General features: G+C 33.3%; 1 protein-coding gene across 1 annotated transcript; it reads left to right on the top strand.

Annotated features, from left to right (window-relative positions):
• The first annotated feature begins 13,045 nt into the window (after positions 1 to 13,045).
• Positions 13,046 to 15,942, top strand: LOC146930294 (putative xyloglucan endotransglucosylase/hydrolase protein 32). The gene is made up of 4 exons (XM_085701865.1): positions 13,046 to 13,360; positions 13,509 to 13,609; positions 13,859 to 14,076; positions 15,066 to 15,942. Exons 1-4 carry the CDS (start codon positions 13,126 to 13,128, stop codon positions 15,424 to 15,426), a joined length of 915 nt encoding a protein of 304 aa, XP_085557991.1. The 5' UTR covers positions 13,046 to 13,125; the 3' UTR covers positions 15,427 to 15,942.
• Positions 15,943 to 21,926: the final 5,984 nt, after the last annotated feature.

Below are 21,926 nucleotides of genomic sequence, written 5' to 3'. Positions count from 1 at the left end.
AGAATCTATTTCCCTAGGCTACTTCTTTCAAAAACGTAACCTATAAAGGTTAGTCTAACCGATAAGAATGGACTCATATTCTACAAATATTTGAGTTTAAATTTCACGGAGGATGTGATTATATCATTGAAACATGGCATATGTTAGTGTTTGTTTAGTTCTACGATTATAAAAATTGATTTTGAATGAACTAATTTTGTAAAATTGACTCTGCTTAAACGTGAGTTGACATGTTAAGAGTAGTTTCAATTAAGAATCAATTCATAAAGCGAAAATCAGTTCTATAATAAAAAACTTCAAATTCTATCTTCAAAATAAGAATCAATTTTGGAAACAAATTCAATTTTAATCCAAAACTGCCGAACATGTCAAAGTTAATTCTATAACAATCTAATCAATTTTTACCGCTTAAAAATGGCCAACAGTTAGTAAACATTCTTCAAACCTTCAAACTATTATTTTGGCTAGTGAGCCTATGACATTCAATTCAACTCTAGAATCAGTATATTATATGCAATAATTCATACCTGATCTTCATTAATTTAAATAAACTTGCACAACAAATATATTAATTTTTTCAAATAAATTTATCATTTTCTGCTATGCTATGGGCTATGGCCCTATAGTATTAAATCCATTTCTGCAATAATTGTTATTCTTTTCTATATATCAACATTGAGAAAACTCTAAGCTTATAAAGAATAATGAATTAGGGAGCATAATATAGCTATTATGCTAATACAAACCTAAAATCATAGCCATATTCTTATCTCATAAATCCATTATTGCTAATTAATTAGATAAAGATTGATCCATACACTTTTTTAAAATATATCAATGAAAAAAAGTCTATGGCAAATTGTTATAGAAAACTCAAAATGGCAACCTGCATTCGTAAGCAAGTTCCACTATAGTTCCTATCCTGCATAAAGACAAAACAGTGAAGATTCGCAAATGCAATTACAGTCTTGTAGTCTTCCCTTGTCACTTCTCTGATATCATTTTCGTCATCAAGAAGCAAAAACCAAAGGCCGTGAGAAATAAAATATTTTCTGATGAATAGTGGTTGATAATCTGGATATAAAGATATATTTCCTTATGAATGTGTGGTTGATGAATGGAGAAGATGGAATTGTAAATTTTAATAAATGGATAAAGATATATATTTAAATGAAAGAAATATAAATATTTATGTATGAATGTGTGGTTTATAATTTGGGGAGTCAGGGGAGCGTCAGGATTTCGGTCGCAAATTAGCAATTTTTTAACAGGGGAAAAATATGATGGAAAAATAAAATACATTTAAAAAATTATTATAAAATGAACAAAACTATTTTAAAAAAAATTGAGTTTGATTATGTTTTAATGAGTCAAATTAATCTACAATTGAAACTATACCAAATTGACTAACAAAGTCTTTTTCAACGTAAACAATTAAGTTATTTCGAAGAAAATCATCATCTAATTCATTTTTTAGTCTTGCTTTGATAATTTTTATTGATAATAAAGTTCTTGACCCTGTCAGACCTAAGATCCTTGAGTTAATGACGTTGAATAATCTTCGGATATGACACTTTTGGCAGTTGGTGTTTTCTTCTTTGCCTGCGACCTTCTTCTCCAAGGGAATGGGGGTGGTATGCTTGCATGTGCTCCGACACTCAAGTCAGTGAGTTACGTGGGACGATAGGTGTATATGTGAATAATGGGTTTTGGATATACCCATCCGAAATTGCCCAACAATAACCACCTTTATCCATGTTTCCTTAAACTGAACAACCTGATCGACCCGGTTAACCTCCCCGAAACCAACGGGCCTTACGGATCGGCTAGATTGGGTCGGTTCTGGTTTTTTTGTCCAAGCCTACCATGGACTCCTATAATGAGAAGCCCTTTTGAATTTATCAGTCATTGTGCGTCAGCCCATACTAGAACAATGACCCCCTAAGCTATTAATTGATTGACTTAAGTGATATATTGTGCATGAAGCAGAATAAAAAGCCTTTGTTGTTGAAGTTCCTTCACACGTCAATCTATTTCTCAAGCCATCTGATATGTTGTTGCGAGTTGGGCCTCCAGTCTTGTGGTTTCAAGAGGTCGGGGTGTGATTTTCAATATGGGTACACTCGGTCCAACCAACTTGTGGTGGATTTTATATGTGATTGTTGAACGCATGCCCCAAGAAGTATGGGCTTGCCGCGTGTGAGTCCGATGTTTCTTCTTTAGGTGTGTCTATTATGACTCCAACCTGACACATAAGGTAGTGATGGAAAGTTGCACTGGTGTACCAGGGGTTGACATCTTTGAGTTGTAGGGTTCCGTCCGGATGTGATGTTCCATTGACTCATTGAGTACGTGTGCCCAAGCGTCTAGTTCAAGATCTAGTTTCAAATCGTGAGATTCCCAAAAAAAAAGTGAAATGTTGGTGGTAAGTTTTATGTCTTGAGGCATTTGTCTAGGAGAACTGTTGGGGTCGTGTGACCGAGGCCTATCACGTGGTTTCGAATCTATGTGGGAAAGTTCTTCATGTGTTTGTTCCATTAGGTTGGGATAGATGGTCATATCGGTTAATTCAAATTGTGATGTTTTGCGTGTGATGTGAATACTGCAAGTAAAAAGTAAATGGATAAAAGAATGGAACACACATAAATTATACTAGTTCACCCAATGTAGGCTACTTCAGTTCCCACCTTAGGTGGGATTTTCCACTATGATACTTGAGACAATCTTCTCAACTCATGCACCTTACAACTTTGTTCCCTTGGAACAATTAGAATCTGTGTTCTCTAAGCCTCAGCAGGTTTATAACTTTTCTTGCTAAGTCACACAGAACTTTACGCTTTTCTTTTTCACTCCAATAACACTTTAAGGCCTGTAAAGTTAGAAGAGATTTTCTCTTACAATGATTTGGAAGTTTGAATTAGGACTAGAAGAATAAAAGGAAAAAAGTTATCTTTAAGAAGATAAGATAAGACTATTTACACACTCTTTAAGATTTTATGAATCTTTGGAGTTGATTTGTGTAATCAGTTTAGCTTTAAAGCTTTAAACATTTTTAATAAGTTGTTTAACTATGCTTGTTAATTTTGTACTTCAATGCTGAGTCTTTTGCCCCTTTTATAGAGTTTCTTGACCTCATGTAGTTGTTAGGACGTGTCTAATAGCCTTGTTCCATGTGTCTTGGTTCTTAACACCTTTTACTTTAAATTCTGGAACAACATTCTGAACTTCAAAATGTTATTGGGTTCATTAAGTTGAACTTCATAATGTTCCTGGGTTCATCTATATGAATGTTAGACGAGTTTTTGGGTTCAACCTATGAATGTCAAATGAATTTATGTGGTTTATCCATGAACTTTGTTCTTTGTATAAACTTCAAAAAGTTCCTGAACCCATGCCTTTGCAGATCTGTCTTGGAACTTGTGTAGGAGACTGAAAAGTGAAACTGTCACTTCATGCACATGCTTTAGGGGATTTGTTGGTCTTTGTGCAATACCTGCTCCCATACGTGTCTAATTCTAATTGAATAAGACTTGATCTTGATTTTTGCTTTTGCATTTTGCTTTTGTACCTACTGTACCTTTATGTTAGATAAAACATGTATCTGGAACGAACCTTCTAAACTCAGTGTTGATTTATTCCTAATGTTTTGTACTTCATTTGTTCATAAGTCTTTAATGAACAATGAATACATCTTTTGACTTTTATCAAAATAAATATCTTTAATCCTTGATTGATTTAAAGTCATAGTACTTTTCTGGAATTTTATTTATGTCACATGAGCCTTGAATGTTCTTGATAATGTTCATACATTTCTGGGCTTGTTCTTGATAAACCATAAGAACAACCTTCTGAACAATCTTCAACATTCTGAACTATGACCAGCCTTCAAAACTTTGACTGAGTTAATAAGCTTTAATGTTCTTTGATTACTTGCTTCTTGGTTTGATTTATACTTTGTTCATGTCTTAGTTAATCACTCAAGAATACATATTAAATACCAATAAACTAATCAAAGTTCATTAACCCTTTGATCATCAAGGTTTGTTATCTTTAAAATCATTTAGGGGTTTTTCCTCAACAGGGGTCCCCCTCTTGCATTTTTTCTTCATCTCTGATTTCCTTTGCATTCTCTAAATTTGTTTCCTTAGGATCCCACTTATCCTTAATAGATCATACGCTTTTCACTCTTTCACATCTTTTAGTTTCCATATTCTTCAACTTTCACACCAGTTATATTCTTCATTCCACATAATTTGCTTTAACTCAACCGATGTTAGGTTGTTTTGATTGACTTCTAGAGCAAGTGCTTCTGGTTGCTAATGACATCTGAGGGGTTTTCTGAGAACCGTAGATGTTTGTCATTTTCATTAAGATTAATAATTGTATGCTTGACTCGTCTTCTGATGTTGGGAAGGTTGGGTCCCCCATGGTTAGGAAGTTCCATTACCCGAAGGATGGACCTCTTGTGCTGGACGTTAACCGGGAGAGATATCCCTTTGTGAGTAAAGAATATTGGGGAGTGCCTTTGATATACTCAGACACAGTGGGGTATCTTCGATTACTTTTAGATTTCTCGTCCGACTCTTTGGATGGTTGGAGTACTGAAGCGCCTTCGTATGGGGATCTATATGTGGATATTTTGGTTGTGCATTCACAATGTATGATTATGCCCTTTATCAATTAAAAGGTTGGGTTTATTTCTCTCGGTTTGAGATAGGGTCCTGAATTGGTTGAAGGTGGCCCCGTTGCAGCTTCATCCTTAATGTTGGGGGTATGAAGGCCTTCGTCAGGACTTGTGAATGTTTCAGGGTGGACATACATCTTGCAACATTCTGCCTTTATGATATTTATCTTAATATTTTTGTGTTAACCTTCCAGTTTTCAAGTGAATAAGACTCTGGAATTCAGAGTTCGGTCGAGAGGTAAGTAAAGTCTGATCAATAATTATTCTTCCTAAAATCGAACCAAAATTCTCCCGAACGATTCATCACTTGATGGAGCTCATTATCCACTTTATTCAAATTATTTGGTTATTTATTTATTTTATTTGGAAAAGAGGACAATTTTTATTAATTAAAATATCATTAAATACCAATGACCATTTTACAAGTTATAATTGTCCCTAAAATTAGGCATGTCAATGGGGAGGGATGGGGATGGGTTTTACATTCCCCATCCCCATACCCGATTCTCATATACTTACCTTTTACCCTACCCATACCCAACGGGGATGAGAATTTGAACTCCATCCCTGTCCCCGACGGATTCGGGTATCATGCCTCATCCCTGTCCCCGCATTGAATAATTTTTTTAATAAAAAATAAAAGTTTTTTTGCAACCCCTAGAGATATGTTGTAATGAATTATCCAGCAATATGTTCACTTTAACATTTGTTAGACCGATTGATTTACGTGCTCCTTTAAATATCAATGGTAGTTTTTATAACACGAGAATTATCAAACAAAATAATATGGCATATCAACATAAAATAATTTTTTGTCACCATACGAACCATTTCTGTTTATAAAATTTAATGAAAAACATTTTTTGTTGGTCGACCTAAAACAAGGGTTTAATAAATATCTTTCGACTTGGCCCTGTATGAGTTAGAAGTCACACATTATGATTGGGTCGGTTATATCGGATACTCAATCGGCTTTTATCAAAGGTCGTCAGATTCTTGATGGCATTTTGGTTGTTAATGAGGTTATCGATGAAGCACGTAAATGTAAGAAGGACCTGATTTTGTTTAAGGTAGATTTTGAAAAGGCTTATGATTCTATCGATTGGAATTATTTAGATGAGGTGATGGTTAAAATGGGGTTTCCAACATTGTGGCGTAAGTGGCTAAAAGAATGTATCGGGACAGCCACTACTTCAGTTTTGGTGAACGGGTCTCCAACAGATGAGTTCACTTTACAAAGGGGATTGAGACAGGGCGATCCTCTTTCCCCTTTTCTTTTTCTTCTGGCCGCGGAGGGTTTTAATGTTTTAATGCAATCGTTGACTGATAACAATTTATTCACTGGTTATAAGGTTGGTAGGACGGATCCTATGTTGGTGTCGCATCTACAATTCGCAGATGACACAATTATAGTGGGTGAGAAATCTTGGGCAAATATTCGTGCAATGTGGGCAGTTCTCATTCTTTTTCAGGATATGTCAGGGTTAAAGGTGAATTTTGCTAAGAGCCTTCTTGTTGGGGTGAATATTCCTCGATCTTGGTTAGCTGAAGCGGCTATGGTTTTAAATTGTAAGGTGGGCTCTTTTCCTTTTGTGTATCTTGGCTTGCCTATAGGTGGTGATGCGCGACGTTTAGCTTTTTGGGAGCCACTTGTTAAGAGCATTAAAAATAGACTGTCAGTGTGGGATTCGAAATTTTTGTCCTTGGGAGGCCGGCTGGTCCTGTTGAAGTTTGTCCTGTCATCGTTGCCTGTTTATGCCCTTTCCTTCTTCAAAGCTCCATCAGGTATTGTCTCCTCTATCGAATCTATTTTTAATAATTTTTTTTGGTGGGGGGGGGGAGTGTAGACCACAAGAAAATTTCTTGGATTGATTGGAAATCTATATGTCGGAGTCAGGAGGTTGGTGGTTTGGGGGTAAGGAGAATTAGAGATTTTAATTTATCTCTTTTAGGGAAGTGGTGTTGGAGATTGCTGGTGGATAGAGATAGGTTGTGGTTTAGGGTGCTGTCGTCTAGATACGGTGTCGAGGATGGTAGAGTGAGGGAGGGGGGCCGTGAGGCTTCAGCTTGGTGGCGAGGTATTTCAACCTTGCGGTCTGAGGAGTGGTTCCAAAGAAATATTGGTCAGTTGGTGGGTGACGGTAAAAATACTTTCTTTTGGTCGGATAATTGGGTAGGTGGAGGGAGTTTTAGAGATAGATTTACTAGATTATATGAGTTGTCAGAATTGAAGGGAGAATCTGTTTTTAATATGCATTTGTTAGGGTGGGGGGTGGAGGGGGCGGCATGGAGGTGGCGTCGTAGACTCTTTGCGTGGGAGGAGGAGTTAGTGGGGGAACTTAGGCTCTTGCTTCTTAATGTAACTTTGCAGGTGGATATGAGTGATAGGTGGACGTGGCGATTGGAACCTTCTTCAGTTTATACTGTCCGGAGTGCTTACAACTTTATTAATGCTAATATTCATGATGATACTGAGGTTCCTGCTTCATCTTTGTGGCTTAAGGATGTACCTTTGAAGGTTGTTTTATTTGTTTGGCGAATGTTTCGTGACAGATTACCTACTAAAGTTAATCTGTTCCGTCGACGTGTTATTAACTTTGATGATCAATTGTGTATTGGAGGGTGTGGGGAGGTGGAAACATCTTCTCACCTTCTGTTTCATTGTACTGTATTTGGTTCAGTTTGGAATCACATACTTAGGTGGTTGGGGTTTTCCGCGGTATTGCCATTGGACGCTCAAAGTCACTATTTTCAGTTCAGTCATATTAGTGGGTGGCTTTGTCAAGGCGTTCCATCTTACAGGTCATTTGGTTTGCAACGGTGTGGGAAATATGGAAAGAAAGAAATAACCGGATCTTTAACAATAAAATCTGCTCTATTTCACAGGTGGTGGACAAAATTAAGTCACTAACTTACATGTGGCTGAAGGGAAAACACGTCAGTCTTCCCCTCAATTATCATGGTTGGTGGCTAAGTCCGTTTTCAACTCTCGGAATAGGCTAATTGTCTTTCTTTTCTGGTTTTTTGGTGGTTGGTTTTGCCTTGTAAGTATTGTATCGTAGACTGTTTGTAACTTGATGTTTCTTCTTTAGCATAACTTGTGCTAGGAAGAACATTTTTGTTGTGGTAATATATTACATTTTAGCTTCTTCAAAAAAAACAATTGTACTCCATCTGATCTTTGTTATAAGAAAACAATATATTTTTTAGTTTCATCGAAGAACTGATGTATCTGGTTTATATTATAGACCACACACATTCGTTATTCGATGAATTTAAAAAGTCAAATTTTTTTTATAAAAGAGATCAAGGGAGTATATATCTAAATGAGTGAGCTCATATATTTAATCTCTTAAATTTTTTTACGAAAATTTGGGGTCTAAATTCACTTATGTGATTCTTCTAAATCAAAAGTAAATTATTCACCTAAGTATTTAGACTCCCTCTAATTAAATTTCCAACTAATTAAATTCTTCCCGTTAGATCATTATTATCTTAATTCCTTAAAGTTCAGGATCTAACTAGAGCAACTAAATCACTATTGTACAGATAATTTCACTCATTGGTTTTTTGTGATAGACAAACTAACATGGTATAGGAAAATATGCAGAGAGAGCTTCTTGTTTTCTGACCACAAGGATTCTCATTCAACCAACATCTTACCTAAGGAAAAACTTGTTCGTTTCAACTTTTCAGCAGAGTCCATTAAAGGAGCTGTCTGCCTCATACAAAAATATTCGAGTCAGTTGAACAATGAATTAAGCTTTCTTTTAAAATAAAAGTGATGTATAATGTAGTATATTTTATAATCTAGAATACTTTTTATTTTAATTTTTTATAATCTAGAATACAATTCTATGAATTGACAATTATTTTGCTCCATAGCCATAAATCATGGAAACAGTGCTGCGAAACATAAGGCTTCTGTATTACTTGTAATGTGGACAAGAAGTTGCGTAGCTTAATTGTTTACTTTTATTTTAATAAAAATATTAAATAAATACATGCACCAAAAAAAAAATTAAATAAATACGTATGTAATATATGGTGATTTGCTTTCGCTAATCTCTTATCTCTTATTTATAAATGTTAACCCGTCAAGCTATCCTTAATCCTAATTAAACCCTAATTTTAATCTCAAAATTTCCCTCCTTTCTCCATGCAATTAATCTAAAAAATCTTTATTGAAAATCTCTTGTTCTTATTTATAAATGTTAATCCGTCAAGCTATCCTTAGCCCTAATTAAACCCTAATTCTAATCTCAAAATTTCCCTCCTTTCTCCACGCAATTTATCTAAAAAATCTTTATTGAAAATCTCTTATTTATAAATGTTAACCCGTCAAGCTATCCTTAACCCTAATTAAACCCTAATTTTAATCTCAAAATTTTCCTCCTTTCTCCACGAAATTAATCTAAAAAATATATATTGAAAAAAACCTTTGCAGGGATTCGAACCCGGGTCTTAATGGCTTCTTCTCAACAATTTCACCACTAAGCCACTGACAATTTTCTCTTACTTATAAATCTTAACCCGTCTCGCAAAATTAAACCTATTTTTAACCTAATTCTCTCGCCTAATTTTCCTCCACACTTTTGCATTTAATGTTTATCTACAGTCAAAATATGTTTCTAATTTCATGCGAAAATTAAGTCCTATTTTTTCTCTTATAAATCTTAACCCGTCTCGCAAAATTAAACCAAATTAAACCTAATTTTAACCTAATTCTCTCGCCTAATTTCCCTCCACACTTTTGCATTTAATGTCAAATATTTACTTTCTAAAATATTATGTTTGTTACAGTACCAAGGACGATGTCATGGAAATATTATGTTATGGTACAGTACCAACATATATGCTTCTTAATATTTTGACATTCAACTAAACTATTTTGTTACCTATTACCGTCAAATATTACCTTCGATATGACCCGTGCGTAAGCACGGGTCAATGGTCTAGTTAGACTTAATAATAATAACAATAATCATCCCCGCGAGCTTACCTCTAGGGATATTGCATATTATATGCAAAGGCCGGGGTTAGAATCCCGGACACCCCACTTCTCCACGTTTAAAATGTGTGAGCTCTAACCACTAGGCTACTTGACAAAAAAAACAATAATCTTGATCAAAATAATGATGATAATGATGATGATGATGATGATAATAATAATAATAATAATAATAATAATAATAATAATAATAATATAAGCTAGAAAATCAAGGGATTGGTCTAGTGAGAGAAGTTGTCTCCTCGATGTGGTGAACCAAACTTTGAATCTTAACTTAAAGAGGTGGCTACAATTTAGTGTTTGATAGTGATTCAAGTACGATCTTTTTTACTGAAAGAAACCTATGGAGAAAACAGATATTCAAGCTTAAAAATTAGGTGTTTTTATTTTGTTCTAAATAATCATGCGGCGAAACTCACACACTAAATTAAGCACAAATAAGTGTAGAACTATATGTTCGACACCGCATCCCAGCATATCAAATGCCCCTACAATTTTTTACTACATGAATTGCACTTAGAAGAAACTTTAATATTGTATAAACAATAATATCTTATATGTATTTATTTATCAAACAAAAAAAATTCTTATACGTGCTTCCTATCCTAGCCAAGGAGTGTTACTCATTCCTAATTACTATAATAACCATCTTTGTATATGCAATTCAAAAATATTTGAGCAATCAATTTGTTCCTTCATACCATGTGAATCTGTCTGAAAATAAGGATGTGCTTTCCAATGTCAAATCAAAATCTTCCTTAGTTCATGAACTAAGAATTTTTCTTCTTAACTTGGCTTGTGCATTGTAGTGGTGACTTAGAGAAGTTGCCGACAGTTTCAAGATTAAAAAAATGGCACTTGATGGCAATTTGTCAACACACTTAAAAATATAATATAACTGTCTTTATCAATTGTTGCTAACTACTTTGAGGCAGGTTTTCTTTGAAGTTTTTTAGAGAGACTTATAATTAAATTTCCAAGTTGTTGAGATTTTATGGTTGCTTTTCTAAATCAACCGAAGATTAAGTTCCGTTAAAATAAAAGAAAATTACTTGCTACTATTAGAGAAGTTTGACAAAAAAACACTAAATTATATTGTGACAATCAAGGTTTTTATTATAGACCTCACTAATTTAAGGTTAATTTAAGGTATTAGTTTTGACTCGTTCAAAGATTCACACATAAATGACCACGTTTTCACCCTTTGATGCCATATTCTTTTTGTTTTTTTTTTAGGGAAGCCATATTCTTTTTGTTAACATTACTTTAAAAACACAAACAAAATATGAAGTTATGGTTCGAATGTTCAATAGAAAATTTCCAAGGTCTTTGTTCTTGGGGACACACGATAAATTTGCCGAATTAAAATATGACCATGCAAGTACGTAAATGTACTTTAGCTTGATATATATTCCTAATATATAAAAAAAAAAAAAAAAAAAAAAAAAAAAAAAAAAGTCAAAAACATGCAAAGCAGAAAGTCATCACCAGATTAATGTTTATGAAATATGAATCCATCCTCTACAAGTTGCTAATTGTTGACTAAAAATCGATCTACTACCAATTATCATAACTAACCTTTCTATATAGAGAAAACCAGTTTACCAATAGTAATTTTTTTTCTTTCTTTTTTCCGTCAAGTAGTCTAGTGGTTAGAAATTCATCTTTTTCAAAATGAATTAGTGATGTGTCCGGAGTTCGAACTCTGACCCCTACATGTATCATACAATGTCCCTACCAACTAAGCGAAGTTCACGTGAACTGGGAAAAAATGTTTTACATTTTATAAAAAGTAAGTACTTTTTTATGTTGGTGTTTTGAAATCCTAATAATATTCAGTTATAACTAACCCTCACCAGTAACTTTTGGCAAGAGAACCTGCCTTAATCACTTTCTGGCCGGCATCCAAAACAAAATTTCATTTTCTATACTTTAATATCACCAATATATTGTGCTTGTTTTTTAAACACCCGAGAAAGGAAAAATTATTAATAATTGTCTCCAAAGGGATTTGAACGATATCATGTGACAAACATGATAGATTCTTAAATACTTTAACAATTTTGTCAAGAGATTGATGTCAACCTCTTAAATAAATTTCAATATCTTAGAAAATCAGTACTCCTTCCGTTTCAAAATACATATCGCAGTCAATCACTTCACACATACCAATGCACAACTTTGACCGTTAATATCTTTAATTATCCAATGTAAAAAATTATAAAAATTTAATATTTTGAAAATATTTGTCGAGACAAATCAACAACATCTTACATGCTAACATTTGCATTTATATATTAGTTCAAAAGTATGGTCAAAGTAAGTCGTATGAATAGTGCACATTGCAAAAATGCGACATGTATTTTGAAATAGAGGGTAAATGAATTACTTTGCTATCACCAAACAAAGCTTGATTGTGCAGTTGCTTGAAGAAATAAACAAGCTAGGTTACATAGTTCCATGATTGAAATTGTGAGAAAGCACCACAACAAAATTCTCATTATTACAAGTTATCCTTTCCCTTCACATTTCCCAAAGAAAAACATGGACATGTGTACATCTAGTTGCTTACGTTTTTATCATCAATATATACCTTGTCTAAATGTTAATAATAATGATCATGATGCTCAAAGATTTGGTAAGGCCAACCATACATATCTATACATCTAAATTTATTCCTTTACCCCCCCCCCCCCCCCCCCCCCCCCCCCCCCCCCAATTTGATATCGTCATAGGTGACCAAATCAATATCATTCCTTCTCCATGTTTAACCATCTAAATGATGTATATTAAGTTTACCAAAACAAGTATTTACTTGAAAAAGGAAGTACCATCCCTTGAAGAAAATAAAAGTAAAAAGTCCACACCATAACTTGGAACTATTTTCCACATGTTTTATTTTAGAAAAGAATGTGATAAATTTAACCAAGTGATCGACAAACTTGGGTCTAGTAGAAAGAATTAGACTTCTACAACGTGACGAACTAACGTTTGAATCTCTGCTAGGAGACAAGCCGATGTTTAGTGTCGATAATATCAGCAAAGACGGGCCGACGTTTAGTGTTGATAATATCTCGAATAAGATTACTTAAAGTGGAGTTGACTTCAAATGGTTAATGAGATCTTGTTATGGATGAATCATTTGGGAGAGCCCTTCTTAAATGGAACAATCTCTTATCATATTATACTTACCTCGTGACGAATTATCTAAAAAACAGGATGTTTAAAAAAAAAGTGATAAATTTTGTCCAAGTGTGTAACTCCTCAATCAACTAACTTATCACCTTTTTTGGTAATGTAGGGCCACAAAATCCTTCTATATATCCAACTGTGTAGCCATACTCTAACATGAATCAACTATAACCTCTCTTATCCTCTACCCCTACCCTGCATTTTAAGCAGAGTCCTCTGTTTAGTATTCACTACTACAATGCCATTATCATCTCAATCCTTTAATTTCTTCCATATGGTTCCTATCTTCTCTTTTGTTGTACTTTCACTCACAATATTTGGTTCTAATGCTCAGGGTCCACCTTCACCTGGCTACTACCCTAGTTCCAAAATTAGTCCTATATCCTTTAGTCAAGGCTTTAGAAACCTTTGGGGACCTCAACATCAAAGATTGGACCAAAGCTCTTTAACAATATGGCTTGACTCTAACTCAGGTATGTAAATTAATAAAGCTCAGAGCAGACAATATCTCAGACTGAGATATTGTCTGCTTTGAGCTTTATTATCGGACTCTCACTGAGTATGTAAACTTGTCTCACTAATATATAGTTTAACTTTAAACTTGAAACTTTTGAAACACAGGTAGTGGATTCAAGTCACTTCACTCTTATAAATCTGGATACTTTGGTGCTGCAATTAAGCTTCATCCTGGCTATACTGCTGGAGTTATTACTTCTCTCTATGTAAGTTTGACTAATGTTGAAAATTACTTCTCCGTCTCACGATATAAGTCATTTTAGTAAACAAAAACGTCGTCTTATTTTATATGTCATTTGAGCGAAAATTGTTCCGCAAAAAAAATAATTTTATCCGTCTCTTAATTCGTATAAAATTTAATAAAACGACTTATATCGTGAGAACGAGTTATTAAATCTATTTCTTGAAATGCAAATTTGTTTTTTTATAATATTATTTCTATATTGTAATTGCAGCTTTCAAATAACCAAGACCACCCAGGAAACCATGATGAAATTGACATTGAGTTTCTTGGAACTACACCTGGTAAGCCATATGTGTTGCAAACAAATGTATATATGAGAGGAAGTGGAGATGGGAACATTATAGGAAGAGAGATGCAATTTCATCTTTGGTTTGATCCAACTCAAGATTTTCACAACTATGCTATTCTATGGAAACCCAGTGAGATAATGTAATTAATTTTTTTCTTTCATTTTCATGCTCATTATTGATCATTTTCACTAGCATCTAAATTATGTGTCATATTTATGGCTTTGTCACAATAATTCTGTTGAAAATGGCCATTTTGTTTCACAAATATAAATATGATGTAAAAATCATATATTCTGCATGATTTTTCGTCTAATAAACAAACTTTTAGAAATATCAATTCATTGAGTGAAAACAAATAATATATCAATTCATGTCATGTTAGTTGAAATGAAAGACAATATTTTAATATAAGAATGAGTGAATTTGTGCATAGTTAAACCTATTCTCGTGTCTTTATCAATCTATTTGATCTTTTGCAAGAGTGTTGTTTAGGACAAATAAAAGTAGAGGACTAAAAAGAAAGAAAAGAAAAATAAATAGAGAGAAGTGAGAGATACAATTGGAAAGAAAAGGAAATAAAAATGACAAGATAGAAAAAAAATTACATATTAGGGTAGACTTCAAAGTTCATAAAACATTAAAAAAGAATATTACATATTATCCATCAACGAAATTTTAACACTGATAGCAGAAATTGAACGCATATTCTTATGAGATATGAATCAACTGCTTATCAATCGGATCAACATCTAATGACGAAGTGAAAAAACTTAAAACATTAAAATTATACTTCTATTTAATGACACTGACACACAATAAAAAAAAGCTTTACACACAATATGTTTAATCAGATTGGACATTTGAATTAAAAAAGATATTAACCTACTATAGCATGTAAAATTCAATAGGTTCACTATTGAATCTCTTTTTTAGGGGCGGCGTATTAGGGACATCCAAAAGATTATATCGCTATTTTTGACTAATCATCATTCATATATCACATTATTAGATGGTGACTATGATTTTTCACCTGCACTAATCATTAAAACAATTTATAATCTTGCTTGTGAATCTAGTTTTTTTGTTAGCTAACTAGTTTGTCTTATAATGGAAAAACAACAAATGCAGATTTTTAGTAGATGATGTGCCCATAAGAAGGTATCCTAGGAAAAGTGATGCCACCTACCCTACAAGACCAATGTATCTCTATGGATCAATTTGGGATGCATCTTCTTGGGCAACAGAAGATGGAAAATACAAAGCTGATTATAAATACCAACCCTTTGTTGGAAGGTACACAAACTTCAAATTACAAGGTTGTACCATTCAAAGTCCTGCCTCATGCCAATCACCATCTGTCTCTCCATCTGGATATGGTAGCCTTAGCCCTCAACAATACATGGCCATGCAATGGGTCCAAAGCAAGTACTTGGTTTACAATTATTGTCATGACTCTAAAAGAAACCACAATCTTATCCCTGAGTGTTAAGGGTATTGTTCGACGTGTCGAATTTCATCTGAAAACAAACCCTCTTACGTATTTTTCAACAGACTCTCAATGATTGAAATTTATACTGGTCTGTTAAACTATGCGTGTTCGCATAATTTAACAAGTTTTGTATAAATTTCAACATGTAGAAAGAAGTGCGTTGAAAAGTGCGTGTTAAAGAGCCTTACAGTTATTATTAATTCTCTCTACACTTAATATTTTAGTTGTGAGAGTTTGTTTTATTTATTTTAAGGGTGGTTTTTTGTGATGGTCCCGCTTGCAAGTGTAAAAGGAAGAGCGGTTGAACGTCCAAACCCTCCTATGATTGGAATGTTTTTGTTGTATTTGTGTGTGTTGTGTGTATTTGGTTTGGGTCCAATATATTTCATGTTGAAATAAATTGATTCAGATGCTTTTCTAAATCTATATACGTGTGCGGGGTGTGAAAAGATAGAAAGGACATGATGTACTATATGAAAATCCTATTGAAATAAAGTTTTGGATTTTTGTTGCTTGCATTGGACCACCATAATAATCATTGTTTACTCTCTAGTCTTCATTCCTAATTTTTTTTAAATGGAAAATAGGACCAATTAATGACTACATGCGTGTTTGATTTTAGGGTTAATTATGTTTTTGGTCCCTATAAAATTGCGACCTTGTAAGTTTAGTCCTTACTTAATTTTAATAGCATTTTTAATCCCTACAAAAAATTTCTACACTCAATATTAGTCCTTATTCAATCCAAGTTTGTTTAATTTATGCTTAAACTCTTAAGTTTTTCAACAATTTTTTACAGACGTGTTAAAAACGTTATTAAAAGGTCCTCCGAAAAAAATATCGCAAAAATTTGATTTCTACGTCCATATTTTTGTTACTTATATCTTAAACTTTTGTCGTTTTAAAAAATTCATATTTAATTTATTTCATGTTAAAAAATTATAGATTTTAGTAAATGAACCTTTCATAGTGTTCTAAACTTGTATAAAAAGAATCGTTAAAAAATTTAAGAGTTTAAGGATAATTAAACAAAATTTATTTTAGCAGGGACTAAAATTATAAGTAAATTTTTTTTTGTAGGGATTAAAAATGCTATTAAAATTAAGTAAGGACTAAACTTACAAGGTCGCAATTTTGTAGGGACCAAAAACATAATTAACCCTTGATTTTATGGTAGTTAAAGAAATTGAGTTTATGTCTCATTATTGTAGCTCAGTTGGTAGCCCAGAGATAATGTATGCAGAGGTTGGGGTTTGAATTTCGGATTTTCCAATTCTTCACCTATAATATGTGTGAATCTAGCCAGCTACTTGACAAACAAAATTTTTTTGAGGTTATAAATTAAATTTAGTTAAAAGTAGGGTGAATATAAAGTATATGATGTTTGCATACATTAGACAATAAAAGTGTAATTTTATAATAAACTTTCAAATCTATTGAAAAATTATTTAGGGAATTACTTTTCCCACCCTACTGCCTTCTCGCGCGCCCTATAAAAATTCCAAAAATACCCCTGGTCTGGATTATGTTTTCCGAACCAGATTGTTAGTTACTTCAGGAACATAAAACCCGGACCAGATGTTGTGCACTTTTTTGTGTCTTTCTTTGATGACAAGGGTCTCTGTTGACCGTTATATGAACCCCACACAAGCTGCAATGCAATTGTAGGGTTCATATGAACGGTCAACAATGACCATGGCACCACCGACACCCCTAAAAAACTAAAAACATTTGAAGAAAATTGAAGAAAAGAGATGAAGAGATTTCTGGAAAATTAAATCCGAACAAAAACGATATGAATATTTTGTGTCTTTCTTTGATGTCAAGGGTCTCTGTTGACCGTTATATGAACCCCACACAAGCTGCAATGCAATTGCATGGTTCATAGGAACGGTCAACAATGACCATGACACCACAAACACTCCTACAAAACTAATTTTTTTTGAAGAGAATGGAAGAAAAGAGGTGAAGTGAAGAATGAAGGTATTTGTTGAAGATGGAAGCCTATTTATAGCCTAAAACAAGTCCTAGGTCATTAATACAGTCAATGAAAACGTGTTAGTGGTTGTAACTGTCCAAACCCACATTGATGGCTTTCTTTCAAAAGTGCTGAATCATTCCGGATTATACATTCCGGAATGTCCTTAGCCATACAAAGAAGTGCCAACTTTTTCCTCGTTCACCATAATCGCATTAATCCGGAAAGTATATTCCAGAAACCAAAGGTGCATTCCGGATTGTATTTTCCGGACCGCGTCAGTGTCATGGCCGGTGGTCTGCACCACACGTTTTTGACAGTGGTCAAGTCAAAAAAACGTGTTTTACCACGTTTTTTGACTGCATTTATGGCTTCCCAACCATTTTTCACCCACCCCTCCCTATAAATACCCTTCCAAACCCCACCATTTCTCACACCATCCCTCTCCTCCTCTTCTTCCTTCTACAACCATGGTTTTCCATCGTTGGCCTTTCATAGATAAGGGCCTCGTTGAAAACTTTCAGGGTTTGTATGAACGGTCAATGAGGATGGAACCACGCTGCAACGAAGGGCGGTTCATCTGAGGGTCATGTGGGTCAGTGTGGTTCTTAGCTTCGCCTGTCTGGGCGTAAGTCTGAGCACCCCCCACCTCCCTCAGGGGCATTGGTTTCTTCTTCCCGCCCTCCTCTTTCCCCCTCCTCCGGTTTTCCTCCAATAGCCAAGCTACTGCTATGTCCTATCACATAGCAGTGGTTAGGCTCTTAGGAGATTAGAATTAGGTTCTTAGGAGATTAGAAATAGATTTAGGATCTTATGTAATAAGCTTAAAAAGCTTGAAAATTATTGTAATGTATTGTTCATATATTAATAAAATGAGTTGTTTTTATGTTTGTGTCTTTTTATTTCTGTTTTTTATTTTATTCGCATTTTATTTTACGAATTGTAGAGCTTAAAGTTGCAAAAGTTCTGCTAAAATACTATTCCGGATTTTAAAATCCGGAATCATCTGAAAAATACAAACAATTCATTCCGGAATATGAAATCCGGATCATGGGTAAAATTGAAAAAAAATAGGGCGCGCGAGGAATGAGATAGGGTGGGAAAAGTAATACTCAATTATTTATCATGTCTCAAAGTTAAAATTTATTTTGGGCCTAGAAGTTAGAACTGTTATCTCTTCATCAAAGTCACACTTTTTATGTACGTGAATCTTAGGCCTAATTAAATAGTAATAATAAGACTCATAATATCTGCACCTTAGGATTTTTGAGAGAACTTTCTTGAAATATCACTTAACACTTTTAACTTCTTCAATCATGTGATTTTGTATTTTCTCAATTAAGTTTGAGTGGGTTTGGGTTTCTCAATTAAGTTTGAGTGGGTTTGACTATCTTTTTATTCAATCAATCAATCATGTGATTTTGTATTTTCTCAAGAGTGGGTTTTCCTCTTTAATGCAATGAAAGAGATCATATTTTACCGACCTCTGTTTTAATTAGTTTTGTTGTGGGGAGATCATATCAGGCTATTTGATTTATGTCATTGGACAATCTCTCATGATGTGTTGCTATAATAATTAACGATGAATTGGTGATTTAGTTAATGAATATGTTCATGATTAGTGTCTTATTAATGTTGTTGGTACTGTTAATTACATGATTTTATGTTATATTGATGATTGTTGTTGTTTATCTGGATGATTAATTTAGTGAGGATTATATTGATATGTTGCTAAATTATGTGGCTTTCTAGGCTTTGGACCAATTAGGTAACATATGTTAATCGACTAGATGTGTGAAAAAATGAGGGGAGAATTCTGCTCTTTACCCAAACTGTTTTGCTCGTTCCCAAAGTAAATATTCATATTGCCCCTGTGTGAGTTAACTTGCGCTACGTAAGTTAACTCACGCTACTTGAGTTAACTCACGTTTTTCACTGTCATTTTCTTCTCTTCTTCTCTGCGTGAAATCACTCCTCCACTGTCATTTTCACAGTTAAGAACAACCAAAAACCTTGCATTCAATTCAATTAAATCATATGAAATCACTCCTCCACACAATTTTCCTTCTCAATTCAATTGTTCGACAACCTCTGATGCTTCAACATTGTACCATCTTCACAAAATTACTGTTTTTTATAACTAAAAAAAAAAAATCTTTTCGAGGAATAATAGCTAACAAATTTTTTGTGTAAATTGTATTTGTTAACTTTGAGTCGGTTGAGAAACATATTATTATTTTTTTGAAGAGGTTGAGAAACAGATTATTAATAATTTATAAGTAAGATACAAATAAAAATTACAATTTGTAATATATGCATCGTCTTAATTGAGAAAGAGAGTGAAAAGCAACTAAGATTTTGATAGGTACTGCGTGAAATATTGTGCATCATCATCTTCTTATTGGTGTGTGTCACATCTTGTGAAGCTTATCCACAAGAGAAAAAGCAGAACCAGGCATGTTGCGTAAAGAAAGAAGAAAATAAGGAAAATGAGCGTGAGTACTCACGTTGAAATTAACACTAGCGCATGTTAACTCACGCAGCGTGTGTTAACATGCGTTGATATTTGCACTAACGTTAGTTAACATGCGTAGGGGTATTTTGGTCATTTACTTTGGAAACGAGCAAAACAGTTTGGGTAAAGAGCAGAATTCATGAGGGGAAAAGACTGAAATTGATCGATTAGGAGTATAGTCCAATCGATTAGGCACTACAAGAAATTTGTCAATAGTGATGATGAATAGAATAAAATTGGTGGCATTTATCTACATATATTCAGGACCGTAAGTAAAGGATCATATATATATATATATATATATATATATATATATATATATATATATATATATATATATATATATATATAGTCAGGATTTGTTGACACCAGATGTTAACGGATTCGTTGACATCAAATCTCAATCGTGTATTTTATTTAATCAAAGGCCAATATGCTTTTATTGTGTGTGTATTCTTCCTCTCAATAGCATACAATTATCTATATTTTATGCATCTTTTTTTTTGGACAAGGTCAGTGCATCTCTTCTCTCAACCGCAATTACTATTATTTCTTTTAATCATTGTAAGACCTAATTCTCCGAATAGGCATGCTGATTTTCCAATCGATCTGTGTTAGAACACCAAAGCCATGGATTACTCTTGAAATATATGCACCAAGATTGACATTCAAATGGTGTTCAATTGAATTCAAAAAGTTTTCCATGTTACCAAAACCTTAAATTAATTATATATATATATATATATATATATATATATATATATATATATATATATATATATATATATATCCAATGTTTTGCATTCAGATGTGCAAATTCATTCATGGTTGAACACCAAACCGAGATTGATACCTGAGATCCCTTGATTTGATATTGAATCAACGAAAAGGGAAGAGAGATGTGGTGGCAGATGGTAACAATCTTTCAAGAATGAAATAAACAACAATCTTCATAAAGTTCAGAATGTTGAAGAACATTAGAATGTTTAAGAACGTCAAGATGTTGAGCATAAAGTACTGTTATCAAAAAAACAGGAACCTAAAAGAAACATTTGAAGTTCATATGAAGAACTCATAAATATTCTGAAGTTCATATGTATGAACTCAGCCAAAATTTAAAAGGTTGTTCAAAAGGTTCATAAGAGAAAACCCAGAAATCAATGGGAATACCATGAACATGCAAGAACATATGTGACATGAACATATCATATGCAGAGAAAGATTTCAATGTTAGATCAAGAAATCATTAAATGCATTTATGGTATTAAAGTCAAAGAGTACATTCATTGGTCATAAAGATAAAAGGAACAATGAAGTAGAAACACTAGGAATATTCTTCTATTTCACAAAGGAAGATAATCCTAGATGTTATACACAATTTTTTATAAAAAAAAAAAAATTATCATTTAAGGTCCTTAAAAACTCGTTAGTATTTCCGAAAACTCAATTATCCGTTTTACAAAACTACTTAAATACATGGAAAAAAAATGTCATTTACAACTTTAACTAAAGAATTGTTTTTTTTTTTGGCAAAACGATATAATTGTTTTTTTTACTAACTAACTAAATTGTTTTTTTTACGCAACTACTCCCTCTGTTTCAAAGTATATATCATGGTCAACATATTCACACATGTCAATGTACAACTTTGACTGATTCAAAGTAATTGTTTTTATAAGTGGGATGTATATATTAAATAGTATAAATGGGTCCAGATCCGAATCCTTCTCTTGGCCCATGATCTCCATTATGGCCTTTTCCCCTATAAAAAAAAAAAAAAAAAACTATGGCAGTTTTCTCTTCAATTGAAAAGCCAAAAACGTAGTTGAAAAATCAATATTTTTCTCTATGTACGGTACGATATTTTGATTTGTTGATTTCAGTTTGTCTGATTTGCTGATTTCGGTTGTGTATTGCTCTCAGGTGTTATTATTGTTGTTCTCATGCACTTTCAGTTTGCTAGTTTGTTCTCATGTTATGTATTCCTATTATTGTTCTCAGGTACTA

Source organism: Medicago sativa, chromosome 4 (assembly GCF_051527215.1).
Source record: "Medicago sativa cultivar Bolivia chromosome 4, Bolivia_mono, whole genome shotgun sequence".
Classification (NCBI taxonomy): domain Eukaryota; kingdom Viridiplantae; phylum Streptophyta; class Magnoliopsida; order Fabales; family Fabaceae; genus Medicago; species Medicago sativa.
The sequence above is the reverse complement of the archived record's forward strand: the minus strand, read 5'-3'. Positions and strand labels throughout refer to the sequence as shown.